The sequence below is a fragment of the Monodelphis domestica genome, chromosome 1, assembly GCF_027887165.1.
Source record: "Monodelphis domestica isolate mMonDom1 chromosome 1, mMonDom1.pri, whole genome shotgun sequence".
Taxonomy (NCBI): Eukaryota; Metazoa; Chordata; class Mammalia; order Didelphimorphia; family Didelphidae; genus Monodelphis; species Monodelphis domestica.
Window position 1 is genome coordinate 75,328,741 of NC_077227.1, and position 23,447 is coordinate 75,352,187.

At 41.3% G+C, this 23,447-nt stretch overlaps 2 protein-coding genes across 2 annotated transcripts in view; both read left to right on the forward strand.

The window, feature by feature from the left end:
• LOC100020348 (cytochrome P450 2C44-like) overlaps nt 1-2,859 on the forward strand; it is a 36,184-nt gene extending 33,325 nt beyond the window's left edge. The window contains exon 9 of the mRNA XM_001372846.3: nt 2,017-2,859. Within this exon, the coding sequence (XP_001372883.1) occupies nt 2,017-2,198 (182 nt within the window). The 3' untranslated portion in view covers nt 2,199-2,859. The remainder of the gene's footprint in view (nt 1-2,016) is intronic.
• A 6,201-nt stretch (nt 2,860-9,060) lies between these two features.
• Nucleotides 9,061-23,447, forward strand: part of CPN1 (carboxypeptidase N subunit 1) — a 49,612-nt gene continuing 35,225 nt past the window's right edge. The window contains exon 1 of the mRNA XM_001372867.5: nt 9,061-9,432. Within this exon, the coding sequence (XP_001372904.1) occupies nt 9,210-9,432 (223 nt within the window). The 5' untranslated portion in view covers nt 9,061-9,209. The remainder of the gene's footprint in view (nt 9,433-23,447) is intronic.

The window sequence follows — 23,447 nt, forward strand, 5'->3', positions numbered from 1 at the left end:
TAGTCCTGCCTCAGAAACACCAGCACTGTGTGTCTGTGAAAAAAGTCATTTAATTTTTCAGGTCCTTGGGAAATTCTTTAAGGCTTAGTTATTAAGGATTTTCCCACCTCCATCTGTGAAGAGGTCATGAAGTCACAGGTCCGATCCCAAACTCAAGCAAATGGCCTGTATTTCTAGATAACCAAGTGACTACCCACTGAGCTTCTTTTCCCTCCTAGTCTTTTTACTGTTGCTTATTTTTAAGAACACAATTCACCAGCATTTCACTTATTCTGAAAATATTGCATGTGAATGTCATTTCTCTGATTCTGACACTTGAGACTGTTATGGGTAAAAATTAGGGTTGTTGACTGAATATATTATACTAGTGGTCACCAGGGATTAAAATTCAATCCCAATAAAATACTCAAGTCAGTTTGGAATTTTATGGTGGTTTAATTACAATAGTAGGAAGAAATTAAGGAGAGAGAGAGGAAAAGGAATCGGACTGCTCTGGAAAGCCAGATAGGAGTTCAGAGGCCTAGGCCAAGGGACCTTCTCAATCTAGCTTGGCTTCCAGTCATGAGTCCTCCTAGGAGATGAGGGGCCTCCTAGGAGTATATTGCTTTAGGAGCTAAAGGAAAAAAAGGAATCAGCCTAAACCACTTACCAAGCACTCTAAGAACTCTGCCAGGAGTTCCCAACACTGAAAGAGCCCATATATCTCCCTGAGAGCGAGCAAGAGGGAGAGAGACAGGAGAGAGGAAGTGACACAAAATATATAGACCGTTCTTTACATTACTTCCTACATCTCACATGTTCCAATGGTAACTTAAGCTTAACTTAGGACAGCCCAGCAGGTCTGTTAGTTATTTCTTATTTGTCACTTGCTAGCACATGTCTATTATAGGCCATCCTCCTCAACACTTAATCCTTAAGTAGGGGTGTATACATTCCCGGTTGCTAGAATTCTAAGACCAAGCAAAATGGAGAAAATCTAAAATTCACAATCCCCCTGATGATGATTGGGGGATTAGTTTCTCCAAATGATTACTAAACATAATCATCTTGTACCTCTAAATCTTCTAACTGCAGTTGCATATGAAATTTCACCTTCTAAGAGGAAACCACAATAGTGAGATAGAAGAAGGGAATAGAAGAGAAAAAGGCAAACCCAATGTTGCACTTGGCATACTGACAAAAAACAATTGGGGGCAATCCCCTTTTGGCATAAGAGTATACATTCAAATTAAATGTTCAATCAACCTTCAGTTCAATCAACCGTACCCCAAAGTTCATTCTGGATCTTCTTGATGTAGTATAGGTTTTTCAGGCATCTTTCTGCAAACAGTTCATTCTCTGGATTTAGGAGTTAGCAACCTTCATTCCTTTAAGATCTTTCTTGAACAAAATTTTTAAATCTTGGATTTTTATTAAAATACAATCCCCCCTGAAGTGGGTGTTGAGAAACACCCAGTTCAGCTCAGGATGCATGGTTGAGTTATGGGGTTGTATGGGTCAATTATCAAAAGAAGAGAAACAAAAACCAAAAACATAAGAAAAAAATGGAAGAAAGTTAAACTTTTGAGAGAAAGAAAAAAATTCAAAATCAGAATCAAAATATCAAAATCTATGTATAAAAAATTTTGAAGACATACTAGGAGCACCTTAGCCACCTAGATTAGCACCTATTTCCTTCCTTACCTATTTGACAGTGGGACCACCAAACATACTTGGCCTCTCTAGTATAAGACAGTTCACTGCCATTTCCCCTTACATTAGTGAGAACCTAACAAGATAACTAAAAATCACATGGGTCTGTCAATGTGGTCAAACCTGAGTCCTTCACCTTTAAGCTAAGTAAATTGGGGTTCATTAAATCTTTCTGGCTATAAGTTTGGGGGCTTCTAGATTCTATATCGACAGGTCCTATCATCCTTCTCCTCACACAGTTTTCTTGACCAATATATTTGTCTCTCCTGGTGCACTAATTCAATTAAATGGCTATCATGAAGCAGACTCTCTGGTTCCTTTTAGGAAAACGCCTCTGTCTTGGGGAGAGCTTGGCTCGGATGGAGGTGTTTCTCTTCCTGACTACTATTCTGCAGAACTTCACCTTGAAGCCCATGGTTGAGCCAAAAGAACTTGTCACCACCCCACTCAGAAATGGAATTGTCAACATCCCCTCAATTTACAAGTTATCTCTTATTCCTAGATAAATGATGGACAGTCTTTATTTTATGGTCATACAAATTAGCTTCATTGATTTGCTCCACAACACAGTCAATCTATTTTAAATGTATATCAATGTATTCTTGATGTTTGGTGTTGGATAGACATTGCTATAAGTGAAATATATAAAGAGATGAAAAGAGAACAACAATAATACATGCTATGATTACATTCATAAAGATAAGCCATTAAACTGAGAAAAAAGTATCAAAATAAAACAAATCTAAAGGGAACTCAAAAACAGAGAACATTTATTTGGGTATATATAATTTACATAAATTTAAGCAAATTGTCAATAATTGGGAGATTATGTTTAGCACATACTTTTATGCATTTGTTTATTAAATGATTTTTGATGGTAATAGTGGTTACTAAGCATAAAATTCTAAAGAAAAACAGTATCTGGACAGTTCCTGCCAGAGAGACATACGTGACCGAGGAACAAGAGAGTCACCACAACCTCATTCTTGCTCCTCTTGTTTGGCAGCAGCAAAGAACTACTTCAAAGGGAAATCATATGCTCAATTCATGGGTTTATTCTCAATCTTGAGAAATTCTGGAAAGTCTGCAAATCATCCTTGACAAATGGTTCTAAATCGTGTTTTAGAGCTGATTATAGAGAAATAAAGGGATCACATATTAGAATGACATGACTGTAAATATGTGTCTGTTATGCATGTTTGTAGTATACACACACACACACACACACACATATATATATATATATATTTTTTTTTTAAACCTTTACCTTCTGTCTTGTATTGACTCCAAGGCAGAAGAGTGTAAAGGGCTAGGCAATGGGGGTTAAGTGACTTGCCCAGGGTCACACAGCTAGGAAGTGTCTGGGGTCAGATTTGAACCCAGGACCTTCCATCTCTAGGCCTGGCTCTCAATCCACTAAGCTACCCCCTGTACACATATATATGTATGCATATAATACCCTGTAGCCCACCATCTGAATCAGGCTGCTACATCTGCCTTTTAGTGTTCTAGGGCACACTGAGTGATTTGTGAGGTGTCTCTTCTATTGCCTTTACCTTAAGCACCAACATACTGTTAGCAGGGCTGCAGCACACTGCCTGGCACACAGTAGGCACTTAATCAATGCTTTTAAAAATACCCTTACCTTCTGTCTTAGGATGGAAGTGAAGTATCAGTTCCATGGCTGAACAAGAGCAGTAAGGGGATTAAGTAAATGGGATTAAGTGACTTGTCTCAGAAGGGTTAAAAAACAAACTAAAACAAAACAGTGCTGGTGTTATGCCTGAACCAGAGCCAGAAAGAATTCTGCTAAGAGAGGACTAGCCTGAGGAGACTCAATATGTGGTTAATGACCTTTAGTATCTCCCCGAAACTTGCCTTTAGAAATGACCCTTTCAGAGGCACTGTCTCCTCCTCCTCCGTTATCACCTGGTGCCCAATAATCTATCCCGGTAGGGAATCTGATATTTTATTCCTCAAGGGGATGCATACATCCCTCTCTGAGCATTCTTGACTTCCTTTATCTGATCAATAATTCATTGACTTTACTAAGTTCAGGCCAGGGTTATGGAATTCTGGGCTTTGGGAGACCAGGTGGGGATGGGAGAGAAAGGAGAAATGTGTGCTCAAGATGAGGCAAATGGGATGTATGTTCCTCTCAGTGACACCATAAGTAATTTCATGGCTGGTTGGCAGGGAAGTTTCTGAATACTCTATTTGTCCAGATGTGGGAGGATTGAAGATTACAGAGCCTAAACGATGCTAAATACGTACACGTCAATATCCCTTCTTTTGAACAAACTCTTAGTACCTCTCTAACCCAGCACTTTACTGGAGAAGAATCCCTTCTACAAGCAGACAAGTGGGTTCTAGCATGAAGGTCTCTATTCCCATGATGGACATTCCCACTCCTGGCTCAGGTTCAGGAATAATACCAGAACTCTTTGGGGTTTTTTAAAACCCTTCTGCCTTAGAATCAATATTGGTTCCAAGGCAGAAGAGTGGGAAGGTCTAGGAAATGGGGGTTAAGTGACTTGCCCAAGGTCACACAGCTAGGAAGTGTCTGAGACCAGATTGGAACTCAGTTGATTTTTTTTTAACCATTATCTTCTGTCTTAGAATTGTCAATGTGGAATCTAGAAGCCTCCAAACTTGTAGCCTAGAAAGATTTAGTGATCCCCAGTTTACTTAGCTTAAAGGTTTAAAGCCTTAGGTTTGACCCCGTTCCTGTGAGAATCCACCATGAGCAGAATCTCAGGCTTAACAATCCACTTCAGATGGGGACTAAGCTGAAGCAATAACTGAGTGACTTTTTGGCACAGTAGGCAGCTTGTCAGTCTCAAAAGCTGAAGGTCCCAAGTTGGGATCCTCCAAAGGAAGGTGTGATATACTGGGAGAGGTCTCTAGAAAAGTCACTTGGCTTGGGCTTAGTCCCCCTCTGAAGTGGATCGTTAAGCCCTGAGATTCATGGATTCTCACAGGAACAGGGTCAAACCTGAGGTTTCTAGATTCCATGTTGACAGAATCTATACTATGCCTTGGTAGTAAGGGCTAGGGCAGAAGAGTAGCTAGGCAGTGGGGGTCAAGTGACTTGCCCAGGGTCACACAGCTGGGAAGTGTCTGAGGTCAGATTTGAATCTAGTACCTCCCATCTCTAGGTCAGGTTCTGAATCCACAGAGCTACTCTCTCCTTCTTTTAGCTCTTTTCTACTCCCCACCCTCTCCCTAACACAGAATATAGTTTTGCTGGAAGTCTTGGATAGACAAAGAAAGGATTTCCATTATCTTTGTATGGGGCAGTACAAGGCAGAGATAACTGCTCAGTAATCTCCCAGAACTATTTCCATGAATGGAGTCCTGGGGTAAGGATTCTCATTCTAATCTCTGTGGAATGGGGACCTGCCCAGAGGAAGGGGTCTTTAAGGGTGTGGTGAAAAACAAATTCTCCCTCCCAAGAATAATGTCCAAATAGTCCTTCAACTTGGCAGGAAGGGGAAATTGGAAGGGAAGAAACTAAGGAGTGGATTACAAACCACATCCTAGGAGCTGGAAGAGTCAAAGAGATCCACCCCATAGCTGAATCAGGCCACTTGAGTGCTGACTGGAAAATGGGAACTGTCTGCCCTCTGTCCTCTTTGTAATCACCTCCTCTGGGGAATAGAGATAGAAAAAAGGCCAGTTCCATGAGTGCTGCTCCCCAGAGCCAGACAGGGCTCTTTAGATAATGGTTGCTATTTTTTCTGTATAGACAATTCAGTTTGAATCAACAAACATTTATTTATTAAGGGCTTTTCACGCCTAAGACTCTGTGAGGCAGAATCCTCTGGGTGTCCTCACAATTCTAACAAAATCTTCTGCAGGAGGCCTTTTTTGGGGGTTCCTCCCCTCCTTACACACACTGCCAGTGCCTTCTCCCTGAGATTACCATCAATTTATATGTATACACTTTATATGTGCAATCTTTTGTATGTTCTCATTTCCATCTGAATGGGAGCTTAATAAATGTTTGCTGATTTCCATAAGGCTAACCAAAGAATATTGTTCTTGCTATATTCCCTTTGCAAATCACTTTCAGTTTCTGTCTTCTTGAATCCAAACCCAGTGCCACCTACCTGCCCAAGTTACCTCCTTAGTATATTTGAAAAGGGCTAGACCAGGTGGTCTCAAAAGATCCTGTCCAGCTCTAAAATTAGATCTGAGGTTTTCTGGTAAATCAAAGACATAAAAGAACTTGAGAAGTCATCTAGTCCAAGCTCTTCATTTTGCAGATAAGGAAATAAGGCTCAGAGAAAAGTGGATTGCCCAAGGGAGATCAGAGACATCATTGGAACCTTCAAATCCAGGGTCATTTTCCTCAGTCTACAAACATGAAAGAGGAGACAATGACAATGATGGGAATCAACCAGATCTCACTTGATTGTTCATATTCCCTGGAGGTTGGTAAAAAGAACACAAATTTAAAAAATGGTAGTAAAGTTGACATTTGGTGTCTCTACCACTCATAGAGGATGGTGACCAGAAGGGGAAAACAAGGAACTGGAGCTCTAGAGAATTCTAGAGAATTCATGGCTCCATCAACCAACAAGAAGACATGAGGGAGGAGAGCTGCATGCAAGGAGTGAGTGAGTGAAATGGCAACAGAAACTTCATTAATAAAATTGTCACACTTATTAAATTGTCTGACATTAAGTATAGATGGCCCCACAAGATACTTCACAACTTTGAGGCATCTAACAAAATCAAGCATTCAAATAACTTAGAGATCACTGAGGCCCTAAAAAGAAATGATTTACCCCAAGTCACACAGTATTAAGGGCAGGGTTTGAACCTAGGTTCTATAATTCCAGAGCCAGTGCTTGTTCCTTCAGTTTATGCCTTGCTTTGCCTTATTGCTGCTTCTCACCAAGAATAGTGACCTCAGGACTCCAGAATGATCTTCAGAGACCATCTCCCTCTTCCAGGATCATGTCCAGTTAATCCACTGGTCAGTTAAGCTTTCAGGATATTGTCCTATTGGAATGCAACGTCACTTGTGTTTGTGTCCCTAATGTCTAGCCTAGTACCTGAAACACATTTTTAAATTGAAAAATTTTATTTCATTAATTAATTTAGAATATTTTTCCATGGTTCCATGATTCATGTTCTTTCCCTCTCCTTCTCACCTCCCCTCTCCCCCCAGCCAATGGATTTTACTTGTGTCATTGATCAAGGCCTATTTCCTTATTATTTATAATTGCACCCCAGTGATTGTTTAGACTCTACATCCCCAATCATATCCCCATCAACCCATGTGATCAAGTAGTTGTTTTTCTTCTGTGTGAAACACAGACATTTAATAAATGTTAATTAGTTGACTCATTCATTCTTTCTTTCATCCATCCATTCATTCTTTGCTTCTTTCCTATGAAAAAGCATTTAGTGGTGGATGTTAGGTTAATCCAGAAGCAATTTGCATGTGATTCTTCAAAGCAGTGGGCTATTCACTACCATTTCTACCACTACTACTATCTACTACTACAATTACTACTACTACTTCTACTAATTTTCTCCTCCTACTACCTACTACTACTATTATTATTTACTACATGTATATAGTGCTTTGAGGTATTTTACATGTTATTTCATTTACAATATATTGGGAAGTCAGAGTAGAGAAGCAGCATAGTGGATGGAGGATTAATCTCATAATCATAATGACCTGGGTACCTATGTGCTACAGTGGGCAAAGAATACCTGACTTCAAATTGGGCTTCAGAAACTTACTAGCTGTATAACACTGGGCTACTCATTTAACCTCTGGCTGTCTCAGCTTCTTCAACAATAAAATGGGGATAATAATAGCACCTATTTCCAGAGGCTGTTGAAGGGATCAGATGAGATAATATTTGAAAGTGATTTAGCACAAGATAGGGGCTTAAAAATATTTTTTTCTTCATCTCCTTCCTTCCCTCCATCCTTCCTTCTTTCCTTCCATCCATCCTTTCATCCTTCTTTCCTTCCTTCCTCCCTTCCTCTCTCCCTCCCTCCCTCCCTCCTTCCCTCCCTCCCTCTCTTCCTCACTTCCTCCCTCCCTCCTTCCCTCCCTCCCTCCCTTCCTTCCTTCCTTCTTCCCTTCCTTCCTTCCTTCCTTCCTTCCTTCCTTCCTTCCTTCCTTCCTTCCTTCTTCCCTCCCTCCCTCCCTTCCTTCTTTCCTTCCTTCCTTCCTTCCTTCCTCCTTCCTTCCCTCCCTCCCTCCCTCCCTCCCTCCCTCTCTCCATCCCTTCCTTCCTTCCTTCCTTCCTTCCTTCCTTCCTTCCTTCCTTCCTTCCTTCCTTCCATCTTATCCCCTTTCTCTTTCCCTTCCATCCCCCCCCCCCCACTCCTCCTTCATCCCATGTAACCATATACAAGATATGGAATCAGAAAAATTGGGCTGGGATCCCAGCTCTGGCACCAAATTATTTCTAAGACCTTGAACAAGTCACTTAACTTCTCTGGGGCTATCTCTTCAAATACAAAATAAGGATATAGAACCAGTTGCCAGATAATCAAGCTGAACCAGCTAGCTGAAGGAAGGAATCATGCTTAGCCTGGAGAAAACACTCAGGAGGGACCAAGAAAGCAGTGTTGAAGTATGTGAAGGGTTGTCCTAAGGAGGAAGGATTAGATTTGTGCTGATTGGTCCTAGAGTCCAGAGTAAGGAACAGAGATGGTGGAAGCTACAGGGAATCCAGTCAGGAAAAACCTCTAACCAATGAAAGCTGTCCCAAAGTGTAGGAGTCTGCTGCCTCATGGTGGGTTCCCCTTCTTAGGAGGTCTTCAGGTTAGATGACTGTTTGTTGGGTGTATTAGAGCAAGGAGTCCTTGTGTACAGGTTGCATTAGAAGGCTCCTGATGTCCCTTCCAAGTCTCTCAAATTCAGTGATCCCTAAGATCTCTAAGTTCCCTTCCAGACTTAAGTCCACGACGTAGGAAATTTTCTGATGTTCTGTCCTTTCTACATCCATAAAAGAATTCCCCACACTGGGAGTTCCCCACACCAAAGCAATCCCAAGCCTGGCCCATCCCTCATCTCCCACTCCTCCCCCAATGGATAATTTTTTAAAGCCCTTTTCCTGAGCTATTTTAACATAATTCACTGGAGCTGTAGAATACAGGGCAAATTCCCACCCACCTACCCCCCAACTTTCCAGGAGTCAAAGGGTTAGGAGCAACTCCAAAAGCCTGTTTACACGGTAGTTAATCAATGAACCAGAATCAGTGAAACCATCCAAGTCTGGGGAAATGTCTCTAAAACATTTCCCGGGGATCTGGAGGGGGAGGAGATATTGTTGGGTCACTCCCAGCTATCAGTCATTCCAAACCTGGAGTGGGGGAGGGATTAAAAGGCGGGCCTGAACTCCCCTTCTAGCTTCAGTAGGGCTCAGGCTTTTCCCAGAAGCTGGACCAAACTCCCTTGGGTGTCCCTGGATTCTGACAGGAAGAGAAGTCAGGGCTAGAGAAGAAGGGGCCCTCTCTGAAAAAAGAGGGCCAGGAAGATGTCAGAAGTGCCCTCAGTCCTTTGCAGGCTTCTCTTGCTGTTAGGTGGGGTGGCTTCTGTGACATTCCATCATCATCGCTATGATGGTCTCATGAGGACCTTGTACAAGGTACACAATGAGTGCCCCCACATCACTAGGGTTTACAGCATCGGGCGCAGCGTCAAGGGAAGACATCTTTATGCCCTGGAATTCAGTGACTCTCCTGGAATCCATGAACTCTGTGAGTACTGAGCCTTTTTTGTACATGGTACCAGTTGGGGGAGTTGGCTGCTGGGATTTGCAGGGCAGGAGCCCTGCCCAAAATAATATCTCTCTCCCACACATCACTAGGAACTGAAATTCGCCCAGGTGCTCCACCCAAGCTCAGAAATCAAGACCTTTCCTTGCAGGCTTTTGCTCATCAAAATCTCCCTGTCCCACTTTGATTTCCTCAGGGCCTCGCTGGTCTTATTCTATTCCAATTTCTCTGGCTTTGCTTCAAAATTTTAGCTGCACTCAGCTGTCTTAAGGGGCAATAGTGATGGTGCTGGGTTTCTAGGAAAGAAGTAGTATGGGTGAAATAAACAGCCCTTTCCTGAAGGAAATTGACTTTTTGATGCTGTCCCTGTGAGCTGGAAAAAGAAGGGGTTTTTCTTTGTATTGATGAACCAGCAGTCTTCAGTCACCCCAAGGTCAAGGGATGGTCTGGAAGTCTTTAAAGGAGGACAAGCAAAGCCCTAGTATGGGAAAGTATGGTAGTTATTGGGCAAATGTCTTTAGAATTCAGTAGTCTCACACACAATCTTTGCACTAGAAGCAGTTTCTAGAGCTCATTGGCCCAGTCTCACTGATTTCAGACATGTTAGAGTTCCAAACAGGAGGGGAGGATTTTCTTTATGGGAAGTCTAGGGTGGAGGGGGGGGGTAACTAGTATAAATAGAGAAAGGGGAAAGGAGAAGGGAGGAAATAAAGGTCAAAATGAGCCATTTACTGGGGAGACAGATAAATGGAGGGGAAGAAGTTGAAATGAGGCTAACGAGTGGAAAATATGCAAAATTGGGAATGGGGGAAGAAAGAGGAGTGATTGAAGAAAAAAGGAAGGGAAAAGGGGCAGTTTAGTGGCTCAGTGGATAGCGAGCCAGGCCTGGATTTGGAAGGTCCTGGGTTCAAATGTGACCTCAAGACAGACACATCACAGCCAAGTCACTTAATCCCCATTACCTAGCCCTTAGCACTCTTCTACCTTGGAACCCATACACAGTACTGATTCTAAGATGAAAGTAAGGGTTTTTGTTTGTTTGTTTGTTTTTTAACCCTTACTTTCCATCTTAGAATCAATACTGTGTATTGGTTCTAAGACCAAAGAGTGGTAAGGGCTAGGCAATGGGGGTTAAGTGACTTGCCCAGGGTCACACAGCTAGGAAGTGTCTGAGGTCAAATTTGAACCCAGGACTTCCCATCTCTGGACCTGGCTCTCAATCTACTGAGCTACCTAGCTGCCCCCATGTTTTCTTTTCTTTTTAAGGGAGGGAATGGAAAAAAAGGATAAAGGAAGAGAGATGGCAGGTGGGAGGAGGGGAGGAAGAAAAGAGTTACTATGGGAGCCTGAAGCTTTTGTGCCTCTGGGAAACCTGCTTATGCTTTATAGACAGTGACTTTCTAAGTAAGATTCTAATCTTAAAAACACCATTTCCCTTTGTGTTCTTCCAAAGCACATTCTTCACTCCTGACTGGCAATTTGGCACAGACATAGCGTAAAGTCCAAGACACACAGAAAGGATAAGGTGCAAGGCATGGCCACTGAGAGATATCTTCCAATTTCTGAGATTTTTGATTTCTAGTTTTCTGATTCAGTGAGCCAAAAAAAATCTCATTTCCAACCTGTATTTGGCACTTACTAGCTATGTGACTATAGGCATATTTGACCTTTCTGAGCCTCAGTTTTCTCATGTTTTAAATGGGGATAAAAGTACCTGTATACACTGTATGTATGTATGTATGTCAGGTATATATTATTTAGTCATCATTAAGATTCTGAAGCATTTCATCCACCTCTTACTTGCTCTGAGGAGTCAGGTCCCCAGAGCATGGCCATATATTTCCCCTCCCTGGGTTCAAGGAGAACCTGGGAGCCAGCAGCTTAAACCTTTGGTCTGTTCTTCCCTATTTCACTCCTGATGATTGTGCCCCAGTTTCACTTAACCAATTAACATCAATTAGCTTTTACAAAGGGATAATTGCTGAGAATATAGATCAAGAACAGAAGTACAAATATTCCTCCTCCTCCTCCTCCTCCATGCTCTGCCTCTGGCAAATCCTGGTGTGGACTCCAGCTCCTGGACTTCTGGACTTGCTAATTCTGCCCTTTCAGACCTTACAAGGTCCTGATCATTTCCTCATGCTTTTGGGTACAGTGATGGGGGAGCTGGTGTAGAAAAGGCCTGAGGCTCCTTTCTCCATTTGGAGGCTTAGTGGCATTTCTCAACTGAACACTGTTCTTGAGGAAAGAAAAAAATGCCCAAATGGGTGAATTCCCTTTGAATACATTCTCAGTGCTCTCTTAGCATCCAATCAAAAAGGCTTCTCTCCTCCTATCAGAAACAGAATCCCCTCTAGAGTTTCTCTGACCTGGGAAGCAAAGCAGCTCCCTTAACATACTCCAGATTCTTTTCTGTGGGTTGACAATGAAGAATGAGTTTCCATTGGCCAGTCAGTCACTACCTATTCATTCTACTATGTTGACTACTCTCAAACATTCCAATTTGGATATCTTGCTACTAATTAATATTCAATGTCTAAAATCAGACTCTCAATCTTCTCCCTCCTTTCCCCACAACACAACTTGCCAATTTGTTCAACAATAACATCTTATTTGAATCCCTTGATTTTGAAACATTGGCTCTAGACTCAACATCCCTGATTCTTTCATCATTATTTCAGGTTCAACTTTCATAATTTCTCCAGAAAGCCCCATAGATCCTCTTTATTCCTGTTGCTACCACCCTAGTTGGATCCCCATTGGCTTATTCCCTGGATTAATTTCATTCTTCTCACCAGTCCACCATTATCAGAATGATTTGTACATTTAGAAATGGATGAGACCTCAAAAGTCATTTTGTCCAGTCCCCAAACACCTCTCTGATTACTCCAAGCCAAGCCCCAGGCTTGCCTCAATTCCTGCACCTTTGTTGCTAAACTTAGCTGGAGAAAATCTCAATTCTTCACACTGGGTCCACTACAAATGTATGTAACCTCAGCTGGGTTTTCACTGCCTATAGGAAATCCTGTTATACCTCCCTTCTCAATCCCTCTGCCAACAAGCACACTCATGACTCCCCCATCCTGGAAAACCTTCACTTGATCCCATCAGCCTATATCTCTTCTGCTTTTTGTAGCTACTCTTTGAAAAGGCCATCCATGATAGGTGTCTCCACTTTCTGATTTCGTACCTTATTATTCCATCTAAACTGATCTCTCCTAAGTTACTAATGATCTCCGGCTTGTCAAATCCAGTGGTCTTTTCTAATCATCATTCTCCTTGACCTCTACAGCCTCCAACAACGTTGATCACCCTCTTGTGCTTGATACTCTTTTCTTTAGGTTTTTAGAATACCATTCTCCTACTTACTGGATCCTTCCCCTGGACATTCTCTCTAATCTTGGAGTCCTTCAGGGTTCTCTCCTGGTACCCTCTTTTCTCCTGTTAACTTGTAAATAACACAGAATTATCAAATAGTCAGAAAAACCAAGTCTTTAATCAGAATAGGGATAAGTCCAGTATTTAATTCTTTACTCAGAGTCTGGGGCCACAACTTTTTCTGGGTATAAACTCTGGACTCTGGGGATGTTATCCCTGGGAGCACCACCACGCTAGATGATGACTCCAAGGAGCCATTAAAGTTGGGGAGTTTAAATACCTTTGTAGGTGAAACATGGGGGCTAAGGATGAGAGGGACAGTTGATTGACTTTACTATGGTAATAAAGAAAAATGAGGAGTTTCAGACTGGAATAGCTGAGAGGCTGATGTTTTACAATGGACACAAAAAGGGAAAGATCCAGCCAAGGACTGGGCCACCTTGGTAGAGGACTTATACCTTAGGGGGAAGAGATCATTGGGGCAAAAGAGATATTTAACATCTTAAAGTATTGTTAGTTGAAGAGGCAGTGAAGTAGGACTTTCCCTCAGGGAGGAACTCTCATGTGACAAGGTCAAAAGCTGGGGTTTCCAGATCCCACTAGGCCACAAGTTTGGGGTTTCTAGATTCTATGTTGACACTCCATTTATACTACTTTGTTTATCTCCAAACCCGCATCTCCAAGTGCCTTCAGACATCTCAGAATTGGATGTCCAGTAGACATCTTAAACTCAATATATCCAAAACAGAACTCTATCTTTCCCATCAGGCTTCCTGCCCTTTCTACCTTGCCTATTAAAGTAGAGGAACAGTGCCATCCTTCCAGTACCTCAAGCTCCCAATCTAGGAGTTATCTTTGGACTTTTCTCACTATCTCTCATCTCCCATATCCAATCTGTGCCAAGTCCTCAACTTCACTACTTCAGTATCTCCTGAATATGCCCCTTTCTCTCTTCTTAGCACTTCCACCCTTCTGGGGCAGGCCCTTACATTGATTACCCTAATAGACTTCTAGGGGTTCTGCCTGCTTCAGGACTACTCCAATCCATCTTCCAGCTACCAAAGGGATTTTTCTAAAGTACAAGTCTGACCATGCCACACCTCCTGCTCAATAAACTTTGTTGGCTTCCTATTGCTTCCAGGAGCAAGTACTCTGGAATACTCTGGCATTCAAAGCCCTACGTAACCTAGCTCTCCCTTACTTTTCCAGTCGTCTTACACCTTACTCCCCAATATATACTCTTCACTTCAGTGACACTGTCCCCCATTTCTCCTGCAGGCATTTTCTAAGACTGGTGTTCTTGCCTGGAACACTCTGTATCTCTTCCAGTCATATTGATGTCCTCTCTGGCTTCTTTTAAATCACAACTAAAATCCAACCTTCAATTAAAAAAAAAATCTCTAACCCCTCCTAATTCCAGTGCCTTTCCTCTGTTAATGCTTTCCTAGTTATCCTGCACCAAACTTGCTTTTGAAATTTTGTTGATCCTTGAGGGCTGGGACTATCTTTTGACCCTATATCCTTTGCACTTAGTAGGTACATTGGACTATAAAAAATCTTTGAGATAAGAGCCATTCTTGTGCTTTTTTCCTCTAGCCTCTAACATATAACTTAGCTGGTGGTTTTGTTGTTTGTTTGTTTTTTATAAAAGCTCTTGCCTTCTGTCTTTAATGCTGGTAACCTGTCTTCAGATTTGAGTTCAAGGGAGTTCATAGGTTAGGTAGATTACTAAGAAAGTCAGCTAAGAGGAGCAGCTAGGTAAATCACTGGATTGAGAGCCAGGCTAGAGATGGGAGGTCCTGAGTTCAAATATGACCTGAATACTTCCTAGCTGTGGGACCCTGGGCAAGTCACTTAAACCCCATTATCTAGTCCTTATTGCCTTGAAACTGATATTTAGTACTCATTCTTTTTTTTTTTTAACCTTTACCTTCCATCTTAGAATCAATACTGGGTATTGCTTCTAAGGCAGAAGAGTGGGAAGGACTAGGCAATGGAGATCAAGTGACTTGCCCAGGGTCACACAGCCAGGAAGTGTCTGAGGCCAGATTTGCACCCAGGACCTTCCTGGTTCTCAATCCACTGAGCCACCCAGCTGGCCTCTTGGTGATGGGTATTACTTAATAGTTGGATGTTAAATAAATGAAGAGAGCCTTACTAAGAGTTAGATTGTGAGTCTGAGGTCATAAAAAAGTGTGTGTCTGATTCTTCTATGAATAGCATAGATTCTTCCCTGCTGCAGAGAAGGAAGGGTAAAGGAAATAACTTTTTACCTTCCAGAAAATTCCCATCATGTGCCAGGTACAGATGGTACCTAACTCCTGAAAAACCTAAACCAGAGACAATGCAGCACTGTTTCTAAAACAAAGAGAGAAATCAATTGCAAATGGCTCCAGTAACATATAGTATGAATTTTAGAGGAATGCTGAGGGAGCTTGGAGTAAGAATTGCCCCAGAGGGAGTTCATTGGAGAAAGCTCTGGGTAGGAAGTGAAAGGAATGGCCTGGAGTCTAGATTTAGGTTTGAGCCATACTCAGAAGGAAATTGAAACCACCAGGATCTGGATATAGGAAAGGAAGGAAGCAGATGCCTGAGGGTTGAACCTCTAGAGAATGGAAGAGAATTAGAATGGCCTGAAAGAAGAGACCCAACAGTTCTACCGTAGAAACCAAGAGAAGACAAAATTTAAAGATGGAGCTGGTCAATAGTGTCCCAAGCAACTGAGAAGTCCAAGAAAGATAAGAACTGAGAACAGTCTACAGTAGTGTGTTGGGCCAAGAGAAGGTGAAAGGATCTTGATCTGGAAGGGGGATTTTAGATGTCCTAATTTGACCCCATGATTTTACTAATATCCAAGAGACCTAGTGATTTACCAAAGGTCATAGAGGTGTAAAGAGAAATGTTATGATTTTCATAAGGAAGAGTGGGGTTAATAATAAGGAAGCCAGAGAATTCCAGAGAGAATAATGGGAAAGGATTATAATGGGGGTAAGAAGAATCTCCCACCTATTGGGAAGTAATAGGCTGATAACTATTTACCTCCAACTTAGGGATCACATTTCCTAGCAATTATCTAGTCAGGGCCTACCTTCCACCAAAGAACTGTAAACCTGGAAAGATAGGGAAAACTCCCTTAGTTCCAGAAAGAATTAATGGAGACTTCATTTTGCAGAGGCCTCTGATGCCTCTCTCCTTCTTCCCCTCCACTTGTTAGAATGCTAAGCTCCTTCAAAGCTCATCTCAAGCAGCACTTTCTATATGAGGCTCTTCCTGGTCTCCAGGATGTTTTTGTGTACCCCCCCCCCCCCAAATCACCTTTAACTTTGCATCTATTTTGTATCTACTTATGTGTACGTGAGTGTTTTCTGATAGAATGAGCTCCCTGAGGGCAAAGGCAATTTTGTTTTTGTCTTTGTACTCATGGTATATATAGGAGGGCATTAATAAATAATTACTGATTGGTTGGTTTGTTAGTGGAAAATGACCTGGCAAAAAGAGCAGATTCTGGACTACTGTCAATAAACAGGGACAGGTAGGTGGCTTATTGAATAGGGAAACAGACCTGGAGATAGGAGGTCTTGGGTTCAAATATGACCTAAGACTTCCTCTAGCTTTGTGACTCTGGGCAAGTCACTTAACCTCAATTGCCTAGCCCTTAGTGCCCTTCAGCCTTGGAATGGAAGCATGGATTCTAAGACAGAAGGGAAGGATTGCAAAAAAATAATAGTCAAAAAACATTTATTAAATACCTACAATGTGCCAGGCATTGTGCTAAGTGCTGGGGTCTAATAATTATAGCTATCCATAAGCTTATTGCTTAAATGCAGTTTGCCAACAGATGCTCTTTGTCTTCTCTCCTCCATTCCCACATTTCCACATATTGGTTCTTCTGACTTCTAGACTTCAACTGAGACCCCATTTTGTGTCTGAAGCCTTTCCTGGTTCACCCACACCAGTGCCTTCCCTCTGAGATTACTTTTAAGTAACCTCAGCGGTATATAGAGTTTTTTGATTGGGAGCTCCTTGAGGGCAGGAATTGTCATTTATACTTTTTTTTTTAATCTACTGCACTTAGAGACTAGCACATAGCAAACACTTATTAAAAGCTTTTGTGACTTCCTGTTTGTATTTATTCGTCAACAACCTGACTAGATGGAAAGTAAGCTTGAAGGTAGGGACTGGTTCAGTTTTGGTTTTGTATCCCCAGTGTAGATGTAAGAAGAAACTACTTAATCTTTGTCCATTGAATGAGAGAATGAAGTAAGAAAATGAAGTTAATAGTATCCATTTATTACTTTGCCATGGGCTCTTAACGCTTTTTGTGCCAAGGTATTCCCAGCTGAATAAGTAGGAATTTGATCCATTGAATAAGAATTACTTTCAGTTATAAAGCACTTCATGGGTTGCAAAAGGCTTTTTCACAAGGACTTTGTAAGGGAAGTAGCCCAAGATATTGTTTTGTTCCTATTTTATAGAGGAGGCAGCTACGTAGCACAGGGGATAGTGTTCTGGGACTGGAATCAGGAAGACTCATCCTCCTGAGTTCAAATCTGACTTTAGACACTTCCTGACTAGGTGATCCTGGGCAAGTCACTTAAAACCTTGTTTGTCTCAGTTTCCTCATTTGTAAAATGAGCTGGGAGAGGAAATGGCAAAACCAGTGCAGTGTCCAGTTTACCAAGAAAATCTCCAATGGAGTCACAAAGAGTTGAACATGACTGAGACAACTAATCAAACAAAATTATGGATGAGGAAAAAAATAATCATTCTCTTCCTTAATCAGTTAGTCAATAAACTTTTATTATAAGCTTACTATGTGTCAGGCATTGTGTTAAGTATTATAGATATAAGAAAGGAGAAAAAGACACTCCCTTGCCTTCAAGGAGCTCCCAAACTAATATAACAAGCAAACAAATATATGCAAATAGTTCTAGAAAGGATAAGTAGGAAATGACAAAGAGAAGGAAGGCACTAGAATTAAGAGGGGTTGGGAAGAGTTTCCTAGAAGAGATGGGATTTTAGCTGGGACTTGATGGAAGTCAGGAGGTAGAGAAGAGAAGGAAGAACATTCCAGGTGGAGGAGATGACCAGTGAAAAAACCCTGAGCACAGAGATGGAGTGCCTTGTTCAAAGGACAACAAGGAGTCCTATATCACTGGATTGAATGTGGAATGGAGAAGGGGAGAGAGAAGTAAAAGGTGTGAGGAGATTAGAAGGGTGTGGAGTGAGGCCAGGTTATGAAGGACTTCGAATGTTAAACAGAAGATTTTGCATATGATCCTGGAGTACATATTAGGATATTTTAGAATTTCAAGGACAGTTGTTGTTGTTGTTGTTGTTTTTAACCCTTACCTTCTGGCTTAGAATCAATACTGTGTACTGGTTCCAAGGCAGAAGAATGGTAAGGGCTAGGCAATGGGGTTAAATGACTTGTTCAGGATCCCAGTCAGGAAGTATCTGGGACTAGATTTGAACCCAAGACCTCTCATCTCTAGGCCTGGTGCTCAATCCACTGAACCACTTAGCTGCCCCCCCTCCCATGGCAGTTTTGAAGGAATTTAGATACTTTGCTTCTCAGCAATCTTTAGGTCTCTAATTAATTTCAAGTTAATGTAAACCTGAAATTTTTGCTCTTTTCTAATATGGCTTTATTTAAACATTTTGTTTTATACTCCTCCCCCCTCCTCCCCCCAAAGGTTAGTCTATAGTTAACTTGGCAACTTTTCTTCTATACTTAATTATTTTAGCTGACCTCCTTCCTACTTGCCATTTTCTCTGCTTCCCAATCTGTCTTTCATATCAATGCTTATATGTCTTTTTAACTCACTGCTGTGATTACATTATTCTGTTGTAACCTTCTCAGGCTCTCTAATACTTGCCAAAGTAAGGAAAAGACCCCTTAGTCAAAAATTCAAAACCAGTGGCAGCTAGGTGGATCAGTGGATTGAGAGCCAGAGCTGAAGACGAAAGGTCCTGGATTCAAATCTGGATTTAGACACTTCCTAGCTGTGTGACCCTGGGCAAGTCACTTAACCCCTGTTGCCTAGTCCTTACCACTCTTCTGCCTTAGAATCAATTCTGTGTAAGAAGGTAAAGGTTAAAAAATATAATTCAAAATCCTCTACAAACTGATTCCAATAATGTACTTATTGTACATTAGCCTTCATATATGCTACATTTGATTCCTTTTCCTATCCCAATTCCTATTTTCTCTTCTAATTCTGAGCTACAGCTTATGCTACTCCATATCCTTGCACTTCTAGTTCATCAGTCTCCTCTTCCACGTTGATATCCATATCTTTAAGCAAATGGACTCTAACTTAGAGAAACTAAAATTTTTAAGAATAAAAAATAATCTTTTTTAAACCAATTACATGTAATAACAAATTTCCACATAAGTTTTCTGAGGTTATATGACCCAAATTGCCTCCTTCCCTTCTTTCCTCCCCCCTCCCAGAGCTGGCAGCAATTCAATCTGGGTTATACATATATTATCACGCAAAACATATTTCCATATTATTCATTTTTACAAGTGAATAATCTTATAAAACGAAACCCCTGAACATATACCCAAATAAGCAAGTGAAAAATCTTATGCCTTCATCTGCATTCTTACTCCCACAGTTCTTTCTCTGGAGGACAGCATCCTCTGTCATAAGTCCCTCAGAGTTGTCCTGGATCATTATATTGCCAATAGTAGCTAAGTGTCACATTTGATCATTCCTCAGTATTGCTCTTACTGGGCACACTGTTCTCCTGGTTCTGCTTATTTCCCTCTGTATCACTACTTTTGTAGTGCTTGCTGAAATCCTCCTGTTCATCATTTCTTACAGCACAATAGTATTCCATCACTGTTATATAGCACATATTTGTTTAGCCAATTGAGGGAAATCCCTTTAAAGAAACTATAATTTTTTGAAGAAATTCATGCTTCTGGGTCTTGCCAGGCCACATGGGCCTAAATTATTTGAAGCTAACTATTTCTTGCCATTAAGCGTTTTGCTTTAGAATACTTTCTGTAACCCCGACAGGAAATATAAAAAGAAAAGAGGGTCAAAACTTGTTGCTGAAATTTGGCATGAGAGGTTTGTAGCAAAAGCAACCAGAATCCAACGTTTCTCCTGACTTCCTAAAAACATAGCCAAGCCACAGGTCCCCTGTCATAAAACAGAACAGCTGAAGTGACTTGTTTTTAAGGGAATGGCTGAGGAATTTCACTGAGACAGTTGGTTCACATGGTGGCTTGATGACCAATTTATAGGAGAAAATATAGAAGAGATTCTTGGTTAGGTGTGTATTGTACTAAGACAGAATCTGAGATTCTTTTATCAACTCTGAGATACTATGATTCTCTAGAGGTGGTACGTAGGTGACAATTATCCTGGATGGAGCAGGAGGGAAAGGAAGAGGAATAGTAGCTAGCATTTATACAGTGCTTGCTATGTGTCAGGGGCCAGCTAGGTGACACGGTGGATAGAGTACCATGCCTGCAATTAGAAAGACTCATCTTCCTGAGTTCACATCTGTACTCACCATCTTTGTGACCCTAGGTAAGTCACTTAATCCTGTTTGCCCTAGTTTTCTTAGTTTTCTTGAGGGATATCCATAGTTTAAGGGGGCAAGAGGTGTATGATCTCTCAAAAGAGACTGAGAAGGGATCTTACAATATTTAGTTGCTATGATATTCTAATATACCAAACTTTCTACTACTTTGGTTACTCCTTTCTACTACTATGGTTAACATTCTATTATTATAATTGACATTTTTACAGTTTACTAACTGCGTCTAACTCTTTCTGAAACCCATAATTGTAGTTACTTATCTAAAGGATTATATGTGATCACTTAGTTTATGATCAATAACATAAAGGAAGTAGAACAATTTTCCTTTCATAACAATGAACATTACTGGGGGCAGCTAGGTGGTTCCGCAGATTGAGAGACAGGTCTAGAGATGGAGGTCCTGAGTTCAAATCTCAGACACTTCCTAGCTGTGTGACCCTGGGGAAATCCTTTAACCCTGTTTGCCTAGACCTTGCTCTTCTGTCTTTAGAGTTGTTTCTGAGACAGAAAGTATGGATTGAAAAAGAAAAAGATTCTGTGGGACCTCTCTCAGGGTCTTTGGTTATTGTGAAAGAGAGCCTAATTTCACGCTTAACCAATAAATCCATCATGTTCAGGTCCCTGGTTTTTGCTGTTATTAAAATGATATATTTTTCTAGAGAGAGAAAATGTATCTCAACATCATTTTTACTTGCTACAATTCTATTAGAGGAAACTGAGGCTTACTTTGAGTTGAGTGACTTGTCTGAGGTCACACAGCTAGTAAATGCCTGAGGCTGGATTTGAACTCTAGTCTCTCTGACTCCGGGCCCACCATTTTGTCTCTTGCTCCAACTAGCTTCCAAGAGTATTGGACTTGGACTCAAGAAGAGCAAATTCATATCTTGCCTCAGATACTTCCTAGCTGTATGACCCTGGAAAGAAGTCATATAACTCCTCTTATCCTCAGTTTCCTCACCCATAAAGTGGCTGAAATCATTACAGAAAAGAATGTAGGAAAAATGGAAGGCCAGAACCAAGTTTTGAGGGATATCCATAGTTTTAGGGAGCAAGAGGTGGCGGATGATCCAGCAAAAGAGACTGAGAAGGGATCTGAAGAGACCAGGCAAGAGAAAAAATGGGAGAGAAGTATCCCAGAAGCAAAAGGCAGAGAGATTAACCACCAGGAAGGAGAGCTTAATAGTATCAAATATTTCAGGAAGGTTAAAAAAAAAAAGATAAGGATGATTAAGAGAGCCTGGGCAACTTGGGACAGAGAAAATTACTGGCTGGATTGTTAGAAGCCAAACCATAAGATTCTAGAATGTGACTGGGTGGTGAGGAGGTGGAGGTAGCCAGTACAGAAGGTGATCTCACTAGTAGTAGCTGTGCATGGAAAGGAAGAAGAGATTGGTTTGAGGGAACGATAGAATAAAAATGAAGGTTGGAAAAAAATAAGGTTGGGAAAACCTGAGTGTGTTTTTAGGCAACAGATCAATAAAGGTCAAAGAAGACAGAGCAAATATGGATGAGGCAAGTTTCTGGAGCAAGACAGAGGAGATGAAAGCAAGAACATAATGAGATCCTTTGATCCAGCCATACTACTGTTAGTATGTAACAGAGATAATGAGGAAAAAGACTTGTACAAGAATATTCATAGCTGTGCTCTTTGTGGTGTTAAAAATTGGAAAATGAGGGGATGCCCTTCAATTGGGGAATGGCTAAACAAATTGTGGTATATGTTGGTGATGGAATACTATTGTGCTAAAAGGAATAATGAACTGGAGGGATTCCATGTGAACTGGAACAACCTCTAGGAAGTGATACAGTGAAAGGAGCAGAACCAGGAGAACAATGTACACAGAGATTGATACTCTGTGTCACAATCAGTGTAATGGATTTTGCTACTAGCAGCAATGCAATGATTAAGGACAATCCAGAGGAACTTCTGAGAAAGAACACTATCCACATCCAGAAAAAGAACTGTGGGAGCAGAAACTCAGAAGAAAAACATATGATCAATCACATAGTGAGATTGGGATATGATTAGGGTTTTGATGTTAAAGGTCACTCTGATGCAAATATGAATAACATGGAAATAGGTTTTGAACAATGATACATGTATAACCCAGTGGAACTGCTTGTCAGCTTTGGGAGGGGAAGGGCGGTGGAAGATCATGAATCATGTAACCATGGAAAAAATATTCTAAAAAAACATAAGGAGAGAGACCTTTCCCTTAGCCAGGAGAAGGCTTACTTGTTGGAGAGCAGAACAAAAGAGGAAATGACTGACCCTATGAATATTTATTAAGATTTGAGACCTGGGGCAGGTAGGTGAGTGGCTCAGCCAGGCTCAGAGACTGGGAGGCCCTGGTTTCAAATCCAGCCTCAGATACTTCCTAGCTGTGTGACCCTGGGCAAGTCACTTAACCCCCATTGCCTAGCACTTATGATTCTTCTGCCTTGGAACTGATACATGAGATGGAAGGTAAGGGTTAAAAAAAGACTTGAGATGAAGAGTCTGACTTTTCTTAGGAAAGTAGGAGGCAAAGTTGTTTCTGGGGGTAGGGATGGGGAGAGAACTAATGTCTGTACCCCAAGAAAAGAAGATAAATACATCCCATTTTGGGGAGGGTTAAAGAATCTGAAAGGATTTAATGAAAAGCTCAGGACCCCACAGAAGTTCAGTTAGTTCAGTTTAGTTCATTTGTTTCCATCATGTTTGGCTCTTTGTGACCCCACTTGGGGTTTTCTTGGCAGAGATAATGAAGAGGCTTGCCATTTTCTTCTCCAGATCACTTAACAGATGAAGAAACTGAGGCAAAGCTAAATGACTTGCTCAGGGACACATAGCTATTAAGCATCTGAGGCCACATTTGAACTCAGGAAGATGAATTCCATAGAAGTTAAGTAGTTTAATTTTGTGGCAGGCTCAGAACATACAGCAGCTTGGCTTCTTCTACAGTTCAGCTTTTAGCAGCCGAGGAATAGGAGCAAAGGTGGGTAATAAGTATAGCCTAGGAATGATCAGCAGGAGGGCAAGGGGATAAAGGATTTAAAGATAGAAAATAGAGCAT